The sequence below is a fragment of the Phodopus roborovskii genome, unplaced genomic scaffold (genome assembly GCF_943737965.1).
Source record: "Phodopus roborovskii unplaced genomic scaffold, PHOROB, whole genome shotgun sequence".
Taxonomy (NCBI): Eukaryota; Metazoa; Chordata; class Mammalia; order Rodentia; family Cricetidae; genus Phodopus; species Phodopus roborovskii.
In genome coordinates this window covers 13631853-13647858 of record NW_026125397.1, presented here as the reverse complement: position 1 = coordinate 13647858, position 16006 = coordinate 13631853, and the positions used below count along the sequence as shown (strand labels likewise).

Genomic DNA, 16006 nt, shown 5'->3' with positions numbered 1-16006 from the left:
ATCTCATTTTATGCTTTCTTCTACATGTCAATTGTTACATTGCTGCCTACAAAGTCTCTGTGAGAAGGCATTATTACAACGGATTATTTTTCGCTGAGAACTTTGAATTGTATTGTTCTCTTCCTGAACCTCTGCAACCCATTTTTGTATGTACCATGAAACTAGGTTAATTTTTTTTTTCCTGAAAATCCAATTGAGGTATTTCTAGTAGATAACTCTCAATTCATTCTTTTTTTTTTTTTTTTTTTTGCCGGTTTTTAGAAGGTATTTAATTGACAGCATACAGGCTACTTGATTTCATTGAGGAAAGTGTCTTTTTTCCTGCTAAATGCACCTCTTTATCACAGGGGAAACTGCCATGAAAGAAATATATATATTGATGAAAGAATCATGGGAAACTAAAAGTATAAAAGGAAAGAAATGGGTATTTCAGCATCATTCATGATAACAACTACCTCCACCTGGATATAATGGTCAATGGATGGATTGTGAACTGTGTACAGTGGAAAACTGATCAGCAAGAAAAGTGACACTAACTGTAACTCCACACAAAGCACAGGACTCCTACTTGCAGCATTGAATGAATAGAGGGTTAAAGAAAGAGAGCCCGGATTTATAAGTGGCACCAAGTTGAAAGCCAATGTGTGGTCAGACACCTAAAGATAAAATTTCAGAAGTGCTAGAAATAGTTTTGTGACAGAGCTACTGGCTATGTGAATGTCAGCCTCAACACTGCTTAGTGAGTAATATAGAAATGTACTTGATTTATGTAAAATCCATTGTCTATAGCATTCACAGATGAATTAAAACAGGATTTTGAGTATCTTCACATGTAGATATGATAAACAATGAGATATATAGTTTAGATTGACTGAAATAACAATTATACATGTATTTAAAACTTCCTTTTATGCTATTCATGTGGGTGTTGAATGCTGTGAATCATTTTTAAATTAAGAAATAAATAAAGCTACCCTAGTAATACTTCTTTCAGCTCTGAACTTACGAGAGGTGCCCTTTTTATCTCAAAGATTTTAACATAAATGTGAATGGGAAAAATTATTTATGTTTCCATTATTTTACACTGAATATTTAGTATGCTCTGCAGGCAAAGCCCGCAGAAAATTAGATCTCCCTGTCATTTCTTAAGAAAGCAGTGCAATTACTGGGAAAAGACCAAAGGGAAGAGAAATACAGAAGCTGAAAGGAGTCTTCTGACTTATTTCTAGGCTTTGCAAGACATGTTACTCTATGCACACTGATCTACTGTGGAAAAGTGCAAGAAATGTGCACACACATTTTTCGAACTGCATTGGGACATTCAAGAGGAGTCACAGTATACATGTACATAGATCAGACTAGAAATGAGAAAATACTATGTCAAAGCTCATGAAAGTGAAGGTCATGATGGTTTGACAGTAATAATGCTTGACTAATTACTTACTTTCACTTTGGGACAGACTAAAAAAGTTGTTTTGAAGTAAGTGATGCCTGTTAAGGATGCTTACTACAGCACTCGTTACATGTTGTGAGGATTTTGTTTTTAAACAGCGCTGAGCTGAATTATATGGTGCTCATAACACATCCCCCTGTGTTCTAGAATTCCTCTAAATAGCCAGCAGGGGCTATGCCTAAGAATAAGAGATGAACTGCTGAGCATTTGAAAGGATAACTTGCATATAACCTATATCTCCTTATGTGGCTACATCAGTTGTGCATGGTCTCAGTGAAGTATTAAAAAGAACTTAAGCTGTTAAAGACTTCACAAGACACAGAGATATCAGAAACTCCAAGACCATCATTATAAACCACTGCTTCTCACTGGGTTTTCACAATAGACAGAGTAGTGGCCTCTGTGCAGCCCACCTAAGTAATGTGAAATAAAATACAAGCTGTATTTCTTCAAACTCTTCTTTGCACTAATAACATGCTGTGACGTGTCAAAATTTTCTAATGATAAGTCCACAGATGTATGTAACCTTTGCTCCCACCTGCCAGCATAGAAAAAGCCTTTAGGGTGTGCTTAAAGCATCAAAAAAGAAAAGGTATTTTTTTCTTGACAACCAAGTGAGAAGTACTAATCAACAATCACCACTATAGTCTAATTCTTTTACCCTTGAGTGTTAGTGCATTTCGATTCCATACGAGTTGCTACCTAATTCTTGATTCAAATGAGTTTCTTTATGTTTTTAGTATCCATGCGTGATAGTGATTATATTTTAACAGATCAAGGAAACATGGGACCTACTCTAGACAAATATGTAGAATCGAACAATTTACAATAGAAGGAGACCCTCATCAAAGGCAATCCACTCTCAACTGTGTTCATTAGCTTCTCTAAAGCTATACCTGACAATCCAGCAAAGAGAGGTCAAGCTAACCCAAGATAGCTCTTTCCACCCGTGCCTCTCTTCAAATTGTGCTATCACCTCTCAACTCATTAGCTCAAGGGCACAGAAACTAAGCCATCACCTTTCACTGATTTTTCTTAAGGGAAAAAAAATATGCCATTCCCTTTAGCGTGGAAACCTCTTTGCCAGTATTTATTTAAAATTAGCATTTTTTGGTTTTTTCTATAGCATTTTCAAAAGCAGATCAAGGAAACAAATAATTTATATTTCAGTAAATATTTTATCCTACCTCAAATAATTGTCTAATCTTTGAGTTAGATGTCTATATTTGGAAGAATAACTTTGACCTTGATAATAGTACATAACACTCCCAACATTCCAATCCTTTGGAATGACCTAGAAACATTTTGTGTCAGAACGGAAGGAGTTAAGCTTACAGTTGTCATAGTTGAGTAGTTTGATACAAGTTTCCTGAAAGATATTTATCAACTATACTTAGCTGCATCCTATGTTCCTCTTAAGAGCTACATTTTACACCCAAATTCCTTTAAAACAGTGGTTCTCAAGCTTTGAGTCATGACCCCTTTGGGGCCAAATGATCCTTTCACATGGGTTGTCTACAACTGTTCAAAAATACAAATATTTACACACTATGATTTATGACAATAGCAAAAGTAGCAAACAAAAATAATTTTATGGTGAGGGATGGGCACCATAACATGAGAAATTGTTTTGAAAGGGTCACAGCATTAGGAAGGTTGAGAACCACTGCTTTAAAAGGATTTTTGTAGAGTGGAATTTCTGCTGAAGTTTATGATTCAGTATTTATTATCCTTAAACCTTGACAGAATGAATATCTTATAACAGATGCTCTTACTTCCAGTAGTCCATTGAAGTGTGTCTCCTTTAGCTGTATGTAAAACTCAAGACCAAGATATTAATTCAATGAGAACTATCAATTCATAATTAAACAATTACCTTAGAATGTCAAGGATTTGAAGATGGCATTCAACCTTTTGTTTTCTTTTATTTATAGTCATATCCTTCCATTTAAGAACATCAAGTGTTAACTGAGATGCTATCTTTTTGTGGCAGTCACTGATCCTGATCTTGGATTTTATCTTGCTCGTTTGATTTTTCTGATCATCAAGTCTGATAAAAAATTAAATTATATATTCATTGTGTACAGATGTATACACTTGTTGTATAATTTTTAACATGAATTATGAGAAACTGTAGAATCTACCTCACATTTTTAGTTTATAATCTCACCTGTATTTCCTTTGGGGATTTAAACTTCTTTCACTTTCTTGGAATCCATCCATATGCATCCTTCGGTATATAACATTTTTCTCTCCAGATTTAAAATAGAAACTATCAAAATTACTTACAAAAATATTACGCAAGTAAGTGGGTGAACGAATGTTTTTCCAATGTCAGGAGCATTGTTCCTATCTACCTACAAGTAAATGACAGAGTGATATGATGAAATACTCTGTTCCAAAGCACTGGGGCATGGAGAACCCATCTCAAAAACTCTCCAGGGTAATGGTTTTGATAATATACCACACAGAACCTACAAGGCATTAACCATCTGGAGAGACTGGAGAGAAACCAAGTAGCTAAATATGGTTTACTTTACTTAATTGTTGCAAAACAGTCTAGAACTGATTAACACATTATATTTGATTCAAGGCTTAGCCCAATTTCTGAAAAGTATCTGAATTCTTATGTCAAGTATAATCCACAGTCACAACAAAGAAATTGTCTACAAAGTTCTACACTGATTTAGTCTATTAATTTCTTCTATGCTCGAATTTCCTGACCCCTGTTCACTGACCCCTGGCTCTTCATTCTATGATAATTGTCTATCCTAAACCCCTGGCAATCATACTGCCATTTTCAATAAAGTCCCCAATGTCTTTAGAGACTAGACGAGAGGACTGGCTTGAAGGAGACGTTTTCATATTATTAGAGCAACAACTATTGTGTTTTGTTGGTTTGTTTCCAGCAGCTCATATTCCTCTCTTAAAGAAACTAATTTAGGGACTATTTGTCTGATGGTTTAAGTTCATTTCATTATCTCATGATGAATTGGGTGTGGTGGGTGCTCTACACATATCCACTAAGCTTAAAGTAGTTCATGTGCCTATCTTTGGTGGCCATGCAGGCGTGAGAAATAGAAGATGACTCAGACTGAGAAAAATGGAGAAATAGAAATCATAATGAAGAACTAGTGAAAATAAGTGAAGAATCTGAGACCTCCAGAACGATGACAATAACCGAGTTCTTACATCAGTCTCTGTGCCAGGTAAACTCCAGACCTTATGTGTCTCAGTATTCCATCCTACAGTAGCCGACTTTCATCTGTCACCTGCCACTTTCCCCTCTGCTTCTGTTTGGATCAAAGCTGCTCTTGATTTGTTGACTCTTCGGTCAGTCAACCATTTCACCTTTCTAGCAACAGTATATGTGATGCAAATGATCAATGTTGATAAATAGGTCTTCCTTTACTCATCCCATAATTGTGACAAAGCTATATGTGTACCCTGACCTTAAAACAGTTACATTATTCAACAAGATCACATCATAAGCGATTCCAAATTTGGGTTCCAGGTTTTCAAAGCTGCCTGTCCATTCTTATTTTCCCATTTTCAACATTATTTTTGGTTTCATTTCAATTTGTTGTGTATTAAGGAAGACCTTTTATTAACCATATTTCCATGCCTGTTACCAAGCTATTGCCTGGCATTCAGTCAGGGAAAAAAAATTTGCATGCAAATGAGTCTGTGACAAGAAATACTGCTTTATAATTCTGGTTCCACATTAATAATGCTGTGGGGTATAATACTTTGTTGTATCTTAGATGAAGGCACTTTGTGTTTCTCCAAATTCACAAGGTTGGCAGTTCACCAGCTGCAGTCATTTACAGATGATGTAATGGACTCTTGTTGCCCCAGACAATTGTGTTTGTTAAGTAAGAACCCTGGTCAAAAGTATTAGCCATAATGATGAATGCCAATGTGTTACTTTGCATGTGATGTTCCCTTCCACATCATATCATACATCTAACCTCTAACAAAATGTTTTCCTAATGACAAGATGGATTGATTTTTAAAGGCAGTAATAACTTCTTCTGGGAAGCCTTAGTAAAAAGGTATTGTCCAAAAATTTACCTAAACTCTTGACATTAGTAAAATGAAGTTTGAAATATGGAGATATCCCCCTTCCTTAGATTTTCTCCACATTATGTTAATAAATGTGAGAGAGGGGAGAAGGCTGCTATGAAGAAGCACCAAAGGCAGAGCTTTTAAAGGGGGGAAATTCTAGCCCCATGCTGTCCGAACAAGAGCTGATTTCTCCTGCAAACAGCTAGTTGCTGGTTGTCATTGTTCCCATGAGTTACAAGATTGTATCTCCCCCCAGTGCCTGCAACAGATAATAAGTTAATGCTTAACAGCCACCCTATTTAGTCTCTACGTATATAAATGTAATATTTAAAGTACATTATATGGTAGGCTCTGCAGTTTGTGAGGAAACAGCTCATTTACATACCAAAGAGTCTCTCAAAACTCTTAAGTTCTGTGTCTTTGGCAGCTTCACCTCAGGCAGAGATGAGATGTTTTATGTTTACAGAGAACAGCTCAGATCCTGGGGACAGGACTTCATTCATCATGCACTTGCCAAGGAACTCATCTTAGTTTTCTTTGAAGATGGAAATTGCTATCTTTCTGGACCAGCGACTTCACCTATCTCCGCTTAACCCTCACTTGGGGCGATGCAAAGAAGCCCTTCCTATCGGAAAATGAATACCAATTATAGCAACCAAGCAAGCTGTAACCAGGGAGAGCAAAAATCAAATTAACATTGATGGATCCTCCTAGAACTTTAATCAGAGACCAAATTTGAAACTTGAGATTGTTTGTGTGTTCTCAGCCTATAGTAGCCAGACAAAGGTTTTTCTCTATAGTACTTTTCTAAAATATACTACATTAAATAATACTCATATTTTGTTCATTTGTACTCTCCCAAAACAAGATAATACTAATATTTTTAATATTCCCATTAAACTCTAAGTAATCAGAGCTATGAACAACATTAAAAACTACTGAAAAATTGTAACCATCTGTGCATTGTCCCTTCAAATTGACATAGATATAGCTAACCCACAGGGATCCATAGGCCAGTGGGTCTCAATCCCTGGGTTACAATGCCCTCAGGGTCACATATTGAATATCCTGCATATCAAATATTTGCATTACAATTCATAGCAGTAGCAAAATTACAGAAATAACAACAAAATAATTTTATGGTTGGGAGTCAGCACAATATAAGGAACTATATTAAAGAATTACAGCTTTAGGAGAGTTGAGAAGCACTGACAGACTATTTCAAAACTGCTTACCTGCTGTCTTACATTTTCATAGTATTAAAGGCTGTTAACTGATTAAGCATTAATGTGGACAACATAGCACACTTCAAGTCTCTAAAGATGTCTAAGACTTCCTTACAACAGCTGAATAGACTCAATTCATTTCCACACTGTAAAGGGGCAAAAGTTTTAAACTATAGTCACAATGGTGATCAAAAATAAATAGGGGAAAATTAGGAAGTTAAGCTGATATAATATTTTCCATAGAAACTATAATCTTACCAAGTGATGAGTCTTATTATTAAAAAATAACAGTAGATATGAAAAAACCTATTAGTGGAACCCAGCTCCAGCTGGTGCTACAAGGACAGTTGTTCTGTTTACTTTTGTGATAGTTTTTACAATTTTCACATTGGCTGTTTTGTTCAATTAAAAAAGCTTAAACCAAATTCGCCAACTAGTTAGATAGATTGGATTTGTAATAAATGAAAAGAAAAGAAATAATAATAATAAAAAAACAAAAGAACAATACTACTCCAAGGTATGGTGGAGAAGAAAATTTATTGTAGATAAAAGGGAGAGTTTAGCTAGAGTCAGGGACATCTGGGAGAGACCAGAGTGGACATGACCCTGAGCCATATGAGGAGAAAGAGCATGGGAAGGGGAAAGTTAAAACCAAGAGGGCGGAAGGGAGAAGAATAGACAAAAAGAACACGTAGCCAAAAATGATTGGCTTACCTAGGGAAAGGCAGACCCATCTCTGGGCTGGAGATTAGGGTACAGGGCAGGGCATGCCAGCTAGCAGGGCCCCTTCAGAGTTAGGGATTGAGAGATACAGGGAGAACTTGGTGGCCATGTTTACTTTGATATGTTAATGAACCCTTCACTCAGCCATTTGTCCCAGGCTTGAGACCTATCATATACCATTACTGTCGCTTTAAAAAATTTCATTCAAGAGCTTCATAGTTATTTTGGGGTGGGTGCTTTTTAAAAAGTCTACCGTATAGAACCTTTGGAGAAGATTTTTCTTATATCACTGTTGCTCAGGTTTTTCCACAAAACACATTGAAAGGTAACTTTTGCTAATTAATGTCTGTGATGAATGTCACCTATAATTGAGATGATGCTGGCCTCCAGATACCCATATAATAATGAATATAATTAAATTATGATTTCCTCACCTGCTGTTAGAAACATAAGGTATGTTTCAAGACCCTGTGTCTAATGCATTAATATTTGGTTCCCATTAACAACGACAGAAAAATCAGTCAAAAGAGTAATTGTTGGCTTTGAATTTGGTGGCCAGTAGATTCACTGACCTGTGTGTCTCAGGGATGAGAAACTGAATTATGCTGTACTGGGCAATAGCTCCTAGCCATAAGAAGAAGGGCAGAGTCTCGAGAAGATGCCAAGATGCAGAGCAAACAGCATAGGCATTACAAAGTAAAGGCAACCAAGCCATGTAAAAGAATGTAGATTTTTAAAATATGGGTTAATTTAAGTTATAATAGCTAATTAGGAACAAACCTAAGCTATTGGCTGAGCGTTCATAGTTTTAAAAAGAAAGAATATGGGGGGAAAAAAGACTTAGTTTGATTAATCTGCTTCACCTGCAGAAACAATGTAACTATGTATAGCAAACAACCTACCCTACTCCCAGTCAAACCAAAACACACAGCTGCAACTTCCTGGCAGCTAGCTATATATAAATAGATGTCCCCCAGTCCCTTGAAATGTGTTCAACCTTCAACCCTTCAGAAAGATTCAGGCCTTGCACGGTTCCAACAAAGCAGTCTCAGCCCATTAAACAGAGTCTATATCTGCATCTTTGTCTCTGTTTCCTTACAAGAGAAAGTAAACTTTTATTAAAAATTACATTACTAAACATATTAACTATTCTTACAAATTGTTCATTTTGGAAATAATGAATTACTCGCTGTAGATGGAAGTTTCTGTTCCACAAAGTCCCACAGCCATTTAGTCCCAAATAAACACACAGAGGCTTATATTAATTATAAACCATTTGGCCAATAGCTCAGGCTTCTTATTGGTTAGTTCTCTCTTAATTATGAAATCATTTCTATTAATCTAAGTACCTACATGTGGCCTTTGGCTTACCGAGCTTCTTGTTTCCTAAGCAGCTACATGACATCTTCTTCCTCTTTCCAGAATTCTCCTAGTCTTGTAACCCACTTATGCTGCCCGCCTGGCTACACCCTGCCTGTCCATTGGCTGAAACAGCTGTATTCATCAACCAATAAGAGAAACATATTCACACCATCCCCTATCAAGTCACATAATTAGCACAATGACATAAGTTCCTTTCCATAGATCATTTAGCATATACTCTGTTTTAACACACTCACATCTTGAGTATTTTTTCTTATAGAATATTATTTGGGACTACAAATACCATATCACATCATCCACATGTAATGTATACTGTATCTCCAAATAATAATAGCTTAAATTCAGAGCCCAGACGTGGTCATCTCATTTGATACAAAAAGGCATTTCCCTAGGTTCATCCAATAGCTAGAGTTTTTCAAATAGCCAATCATTCTATCAGAAAGATTTTTTAAGTATGACTGATTCAAAGTCCAATAATGGCACAATAGTGATAGATTGTTCCTTGCTTTAATGTATTCCTTGCCTTAATATCTCTTTCTATTTGTTTGTACTATAGTGGTTCATATTAGCCTCAATTATGAATCTTCTTCTATTTATCCTATACTTAAAGCTATTTTAGTATTTTTTTTCTTTTTTTCTCTTTCTTCCTGTCCTTTTTCTTTCTTCTTTTCTCTTTTTAAAAATCCTTCTCTCTAAGACTCAATTCCAGCTGTCATTTTTCAGTCAACTGATTAGGTTTTGTCAACCCTCTGCCTTTTTGTGTCTTTTGGGCATTTATTATTCTGTCCTTCTGTTGCCATTACTACAATATAAGTGGGGATCTAATTTCTAATTGTACAACTTGAGCAGAAATCTTTAAGTTTGCCACTGTCTCTCTGAAAACACCAGATTTTCAGGGACCATTTTAAAATGTAGTTGAAAATGTGCGTGAACCACACAATGGAATAGCTAACTTTGGAACTTGCCTTGGAATCTTTGGGTTTTTGCAAGTTGAGGAAATTCTTATTGGCAGTCTCTAGCTTGAACACTGGTTGATTCTGCTCCATTCTGGATCTAATCTCACATACTGAGGGAGAGCATGTATCTAATGGAGGCACCCAATGACCACCCAATATCAAACTACCCCTGAGTCTGACACAATGAGAGGACAGATTCAACTTTGCTGTCTTAAGAACTTAATCCAAGGTAGAAACTGTTCAATCAGAGTACATGTCTTAACCCCTAAACCTTAGCTTATTACTTTATAAGTAGCCATAAAAACCATGCTTCTTTTGGATGATGGGAGGGTTAAATTGAGCATTTGACAAATCTGATATCTTATCTTCAGACCATATTGAACAATGTTGATAATAATGTCATCATTACTATTGTGACTATTTTTTTTTGGTAGCTAAAATAAAGGGTGTTGTTTCCATGAAATCCACTGGGGTTCAAATTTTGAGTTCTTTTTCATCTAGTGCTCTGTACCTGAGAAGTTATTCTATACCATTCATCAGATGAAGTTATCCAACTTGTAACATGCACAGGAAAAACACAAGTGAAAGGTTTGGTAAGTGTGGTAAACAAGGCATGCACTAGAGGTGGATAAGCCACAGTACCAACCTGTAAAATTCCTGAACTAGCAATATCCAAGAAAGAGACTTAGAGTTAATGTGGCACTAGGCTTCCAAGTATTCACAGTAGGTCTTATTTGGTGTAGACCTACAAAATGCTTGCTTTTCATATCCAATTAGTAGAAAAAAAGGATGGATAAATGGTGTGGGGCTATTAAGGCAGTGCTTATACATCAGTAATTTGCCTAAAAGTAGTTGTAAAGAAAATAGAGTAGATGAAGGAAAAGACAAATCAAGGCTAAGAGAACAACCAGAAGCAAGACCTTTACAAAATAAATTATTAATAAAAGATAAATAAATAAAATGTTGCTGAAACTAAGAAACAAAGAGAGGGAAGCACAATTATAAGGTAAAATGAAAAGTATAAAATCTCTTGGAAAACCAAGGGAAATGACTTTGATATGAATTGAACATCAAGAGGTATAAATCCATTGAGTTAGCAAACTTAAGTTTCTTCTGAGAAATAAACATCATTGCAAAAAAGGAATAATTGTATCACTGATGATCAAATGATACAGACCCTATCATCTGTGAAAACCAGACCATGGGAAATGATCACTATCTAGAAATTAATTACATGCCATGCTCACTGATTTGCATGGGTCCCACCACAGGGGTTTAATGGTGTCTTTAAACTCCCTATAGGTACAAATGATAATTCTATTTCAAAACAACTATCCTCTCATGAAAAGTGCTTTGGATCTAAAGCAAATGTATATACAGCATGCTCTATGATCAAGGAACATGATTGGCCAGCTGATGTCTGTAATCAGGGACAGAGCAGGCCAGTCAATGAGCAGAAGCTGACCGGAATGCTCAGAGCTTTCTTAATAACTTGAGCAGGAATAAGCAAGACATTTTTATAGACAAATCTCTTCAAGACCAACCCAAGGGCCATAGGGAATAGTATAGCCAAGGAATAAAAAAAAAATACTATTTATATTCAGCTAGCATATTCTAAACTAAAATTGGCAAATAGTAAATCTGATACCATCTACCAGAACACACATGCACACATCAAGGGGCTGACACTAAATCTTGGCTCCAATGTGGTGATGAGCAAGTCATGGAATATCTGAGGAACGGGCTCCTTTTTGTGAGACAGAGATTGAAATGGTATCTAGTTAAACTGCGTGAGCTCTCAAAAAGGAAATATGCGTATAATTCTAAACAAACAAATAAACACAAAACAAAACAACAAAAAGCCTGTAAGTAGACACCTCTCAGTAATGGTTGTTATGAGCTCAGGGTACCAGACAATCTACAGAGGACATTACTTTCAATACATAGATTTCTACCCACTCAAAAGACAAAATTCACAGATTTCTATTTTACAGTATGGTTAAAAGCAAAATGGTATTTAACTTGGTAATTGTCAAAAGTATCACCTTGTCTTCTTACAGAGAAAATTGTAGGCCTACCTTCCAAAGTTTTACCTCAACCAGACTAGATTGAATTACTTTTAAAGGATTCTTTTGTTAGCAAGGTGTGTGTGTGTGTGTTGTCTAAATTATATTTTTTACTTGTGATTTTTTTTCTAGCTTTATTATTATTCTATATTATAAATATAGAATTCATGATTTGTAGAGGAAAAAAAGAAATGAGTTAGTGAGAATTCTAAGAAATAAATGCTTTATTTTTAAAGTTGGGTTAAACTGACTTACGAAGTTTTTAACTTTGTCTTTGAGCATCTATCAAAAGGGACTGGAAAGGAATATACAGGACACACTAAGAGCCACACGAGCAATCTGTATACTCTCGCTAGAAAGGGAAAACATTTAGGAATTCAAGTTTTAAATACTATATAGAAAAAGTGCTCTGGATCATATTTCTCAATTGAAACCCACGCATAATATTTTGGTTTTAGTTGTCTCCATCCTCACATGCCTTGTAATTTTTGCTTGATAAGAAATCAGCCAGTATGTTCACGACCAGAGCTATTTATAGAGGTGTGAGTGATCACTCAGAAGCAGCAGGGCCTCTAGCACAGCAGAGAATAGTTTCCACATGCAAAATTCCAGAGAAACAAACCTCTTCTTATTCTCCCAACATACAGAGCTGGCAACCTCTCAGGTAGCAATTTCATTTCCCAGATCGGGCATAGACTCACAGAACAGGATGACTACCTAAAAACAACATTTTAAACAGAAGCACAGAGAGATCCCCAGTGATTGTCAATTTACATAATGTCCCCATGCAACAGTACCTTCAGCAGTGATCTCAGTCATGGTGGATGGAGAAGGCAATCAGGTGAAAAGTAAGTCCCAGTCAAGTGGCACTTGGCGAAGTATGGTAGGATCAGAGAACTCTGGTAGAGGGCTCCGTGAGGGCTCTTGCTTTTCCTGGCTGTTTTCAGATGCTTTTTGTGGCTCTGTTGAACTTTGCCTCTTCTCTGCAGAGTTCTCCCCCTGGAAACAACCTAAGCCCTTTCCAAGCAGTACTTGTGGCTCAGCTAGATGTATCAGCTTCATACAAAAATAGCCTCATCTCCCTAGGACTCCTCAGCACTTTTTTTTTTTTTTTTTTTTTTTTTTTTTTTTGGCACACTGGAGGAACACAGAGAGAGAGAGAAAGAGAGAGAGAGGTGTTCCCCAGCCCTAAAAAGACAGGCAAAATAAATAAATAAACAAGCAAACAAATAAAAGAAGATACCAAAGTATCTAGAAAATACTGCCTAAGCCCCCGCACTGTCTGAGATAATTACAGGGATGTGAATCAGAAAACATGAAATAAAGGAGTTGAAAGTAATCTTATCCGAGATAGCTCAGATTTATTCTTAGTGTCCCTAATCCCCAGAACATTCCCCTATCCCTTATTTGGTTAGGGGAGGGTCATGTAATGTCTACCACTGGCAGAGGGGAGGGCAGACTTAAGTAATTTTTTCTGAGCTGGTTTCTGGTTGCTCCAAATCCTCTTAGTAGGTGTGCTTATATATGGCTGCCCTTAAAACTGAAATTATTAAATCCTGGCCACTCTTCTAAGCTAAGTCATGTTGAAGGAAATCAATATTTTATAAATATTAGTCAGTAAGAAGTAATGTGACATTAAAACAGAACACTGAAAAGCATGATGCTTCTGGGTTTTATTCTCACACTTTGCTAAAAACAAAATATTTCAATTTATCTCATCAGTGAAAGAATGAGAAGGTAACATAAAGTTTAGAAATTCACTGCTAATGTCTTAGAAGATTTCAGCATTTCCATAGCTGAACTGAGGGGGGGGGGGAAGGCATCCTAGCAGCAGCTAACAATTAGCTAAATTGCCTGATTAGCATTTCACCTTCCCACTCCCAGACAGGTGTTAATGAGAAGAGAAATATTCAATAGTCTTGGTTGGAAGGGGAAGGAGAATCAAAGGGCATTGATAATCATAAACTTCAGCCAATCTGAGACTAATCAAGGGCCAACTTCCCTTATCTTTTATTTTTTTCTTATATTCAACCTAATAAATGCTTGCAGTTTCATCGATTAGCCTTAACTCCCTACCTTTGGCTGTCAGAACCTCTGGAACTTGTATAGTACTCCATAGTTCAAATGGCAAAGCTCTATCTGATGTTTTAAAGTGTGGAACTCAGAAGAATGCTGTGACAGCTATTTGCATAAACAATGACATCCTACATGTCACCAGCTGTCTTTATTGGCTGCCTCAATGGCTGGCACAACAGAAATTGCACAGACATCAGCTGAATAAACAAATAGGGAAGCCTCTTCTTTCACTGAGGAGGAACTGATTCCAGATAGACTACCCAGGCCTAGCAAGCTGCTAGGATGGCTCCTAGATGATTGACACTAATTAAAGTCCCTATACCTTGCCTGAGAGCTAAGATCTTGTTGCAGACAGTACTGTTTCCCGGATGAAGGGATCATTGCAAATAAAGCCAATATGCAGGACAGAACGATGCTGCAGCCTCTGGAGTAGTGGGCTACCTAAAGGAGCACCCTGAGATCAGAGCTGCTCTGGCTGTGGCTGTTTCCCTGTGCTGATTCGATGAGAACAGCTCCCATAGGCTCACATATTTGAATGCTTCTTTCCTAATTGGGAAGGATTAGAGGATGCAGTCTTGTTGGAGGAGGTGTGGGGGGGGGGGAGGTCTCAAAAACACATTTCTAGCCAGCACTCTCTCTCTCTCTGGCTTCCTCAATAAGTAAGTTTCAGCTACTGCTCCCTTTGTGATGGTCATGAACTTTATTTGTTCTCTGGAACTATAAGCAAGACCCCAATTAAATACTTTCTTTTATAGGTTGTCATAGTCATGTTGTCTCTTCATAGCAGTAGAAAATTAACTAAGACAGACCCCAAATATATCCATTTGATACCAACACAATGCTATCTCTTTTAAGAAAGCATAATGCTTCATCCCTGTTGGTCAGTACTTTTATGGTCCTTCCCTATAGCTAACTGAAGAAATAAGCACGTTGTGCAACCTACAAACTCTTTCAAGGACCAACCAAGACCTAAATACAATTTGAAAGGGAATAAAAACTTCAGTTTCTAGCTATTGCTCCATTAAAGATTGGAAGAAGATGAGGGGGCTAAATTTCAAGAGATTGATGCTACACTCAAGCTCTCCCTTTTAATTTCATGTTGTACATGCTAGAAAGAAAAGATAAAATAAATAAATAAATAAATAAAAACCCTCAAAGCTATTCTAGCCAATCAGTGCCCTTGCAGAATAATAGACTCTTACTTCCATATGTCAGGTGAAATGATGACTCAATCGGCATATAAAAATTAAATATTTCTCACTTTGAAAGTAACCAGAATTCTTTCCATGATGAAAGCTGATTCATAATGGATGACTTTGAATTACACATGGACTCTGAAGATTTCTCTGAAACTAATCTCCTAAAACTTTCAAATGTGTAGGGCCCAGTTTTCAGGACATTTGATGAACAGGGCATTGGAATTGGTTTCCCTCATTTTTAAAAGCACGGTTTTAATCAGATGTTACCAGTCTGTTGGGCTCTCCCAGGATGACCCACTTGGTATAGTTTCTTACTCTCTGTGGCTTCAGGCACATTCTCACAATGGCCATGCCCCTCTACCAGCTAGTGCATAGAGAAATATTTATTAAACCAGGGCATTAATAACTGACCTTGTCTACACAGTCAATTAATAACTAAAAACAATGGTGTTTTCCTGTTAAGTGCTACATTTAGGCCAACATGCTTATCCATTGATGATACAAATCATTAGTCCTTGTGATTTTTGTTTGGTGTTCCACATATGCAAGATGGTAGATAATAATATTCTGCCTTAGAGCAATCTTTATAAACTGGCTGCTTGGTCTCTTATTATCATAAGCTAACAATCCATAAGGCATATACTGCATTAGGCTGTGAATAAGATTTCTCATCTATCCTGAATTTCAAAATGTAAAAGGAAACAGTAAGCAATGTCAGAAGGTTTTTGGACTTCTGGTTTCCAAAACTAAACTAAGCTAACATTTTAAGAACTTATGTTATTATCTTAGTAACTGTCAACTTCTTGCTACAGAATGATGAGAAGAAATAATTGAAAACAACTGCAATTGACAACCA

The 16006-nt window shown here is 36.6% G+C and overlaps 1 protein-coding gene across 1 annotated transcript in view; it reads right to left on the bottom strand.

The window, feature by feature from the left end:
- Positions 1-12992, bottom strand: part of Trdn (triadin) — a 322095-nt gene extending 309103 nt beyond the window's left edge. The window contains exon 1 of the mRNA XM_051175313.1: positions 12673-12992. Coding sequence (XP_051031270.1) covers positions 12673-12694 — 22 coding nt within the window. The 5' untranslated portion in view covers positions 12695-12992. The remainder of the gene's footprint in view (positions 1-12672) is intronic.
- Between the last annotated feature and the right edge of the window lie 3014 nt (positions 12993-16006).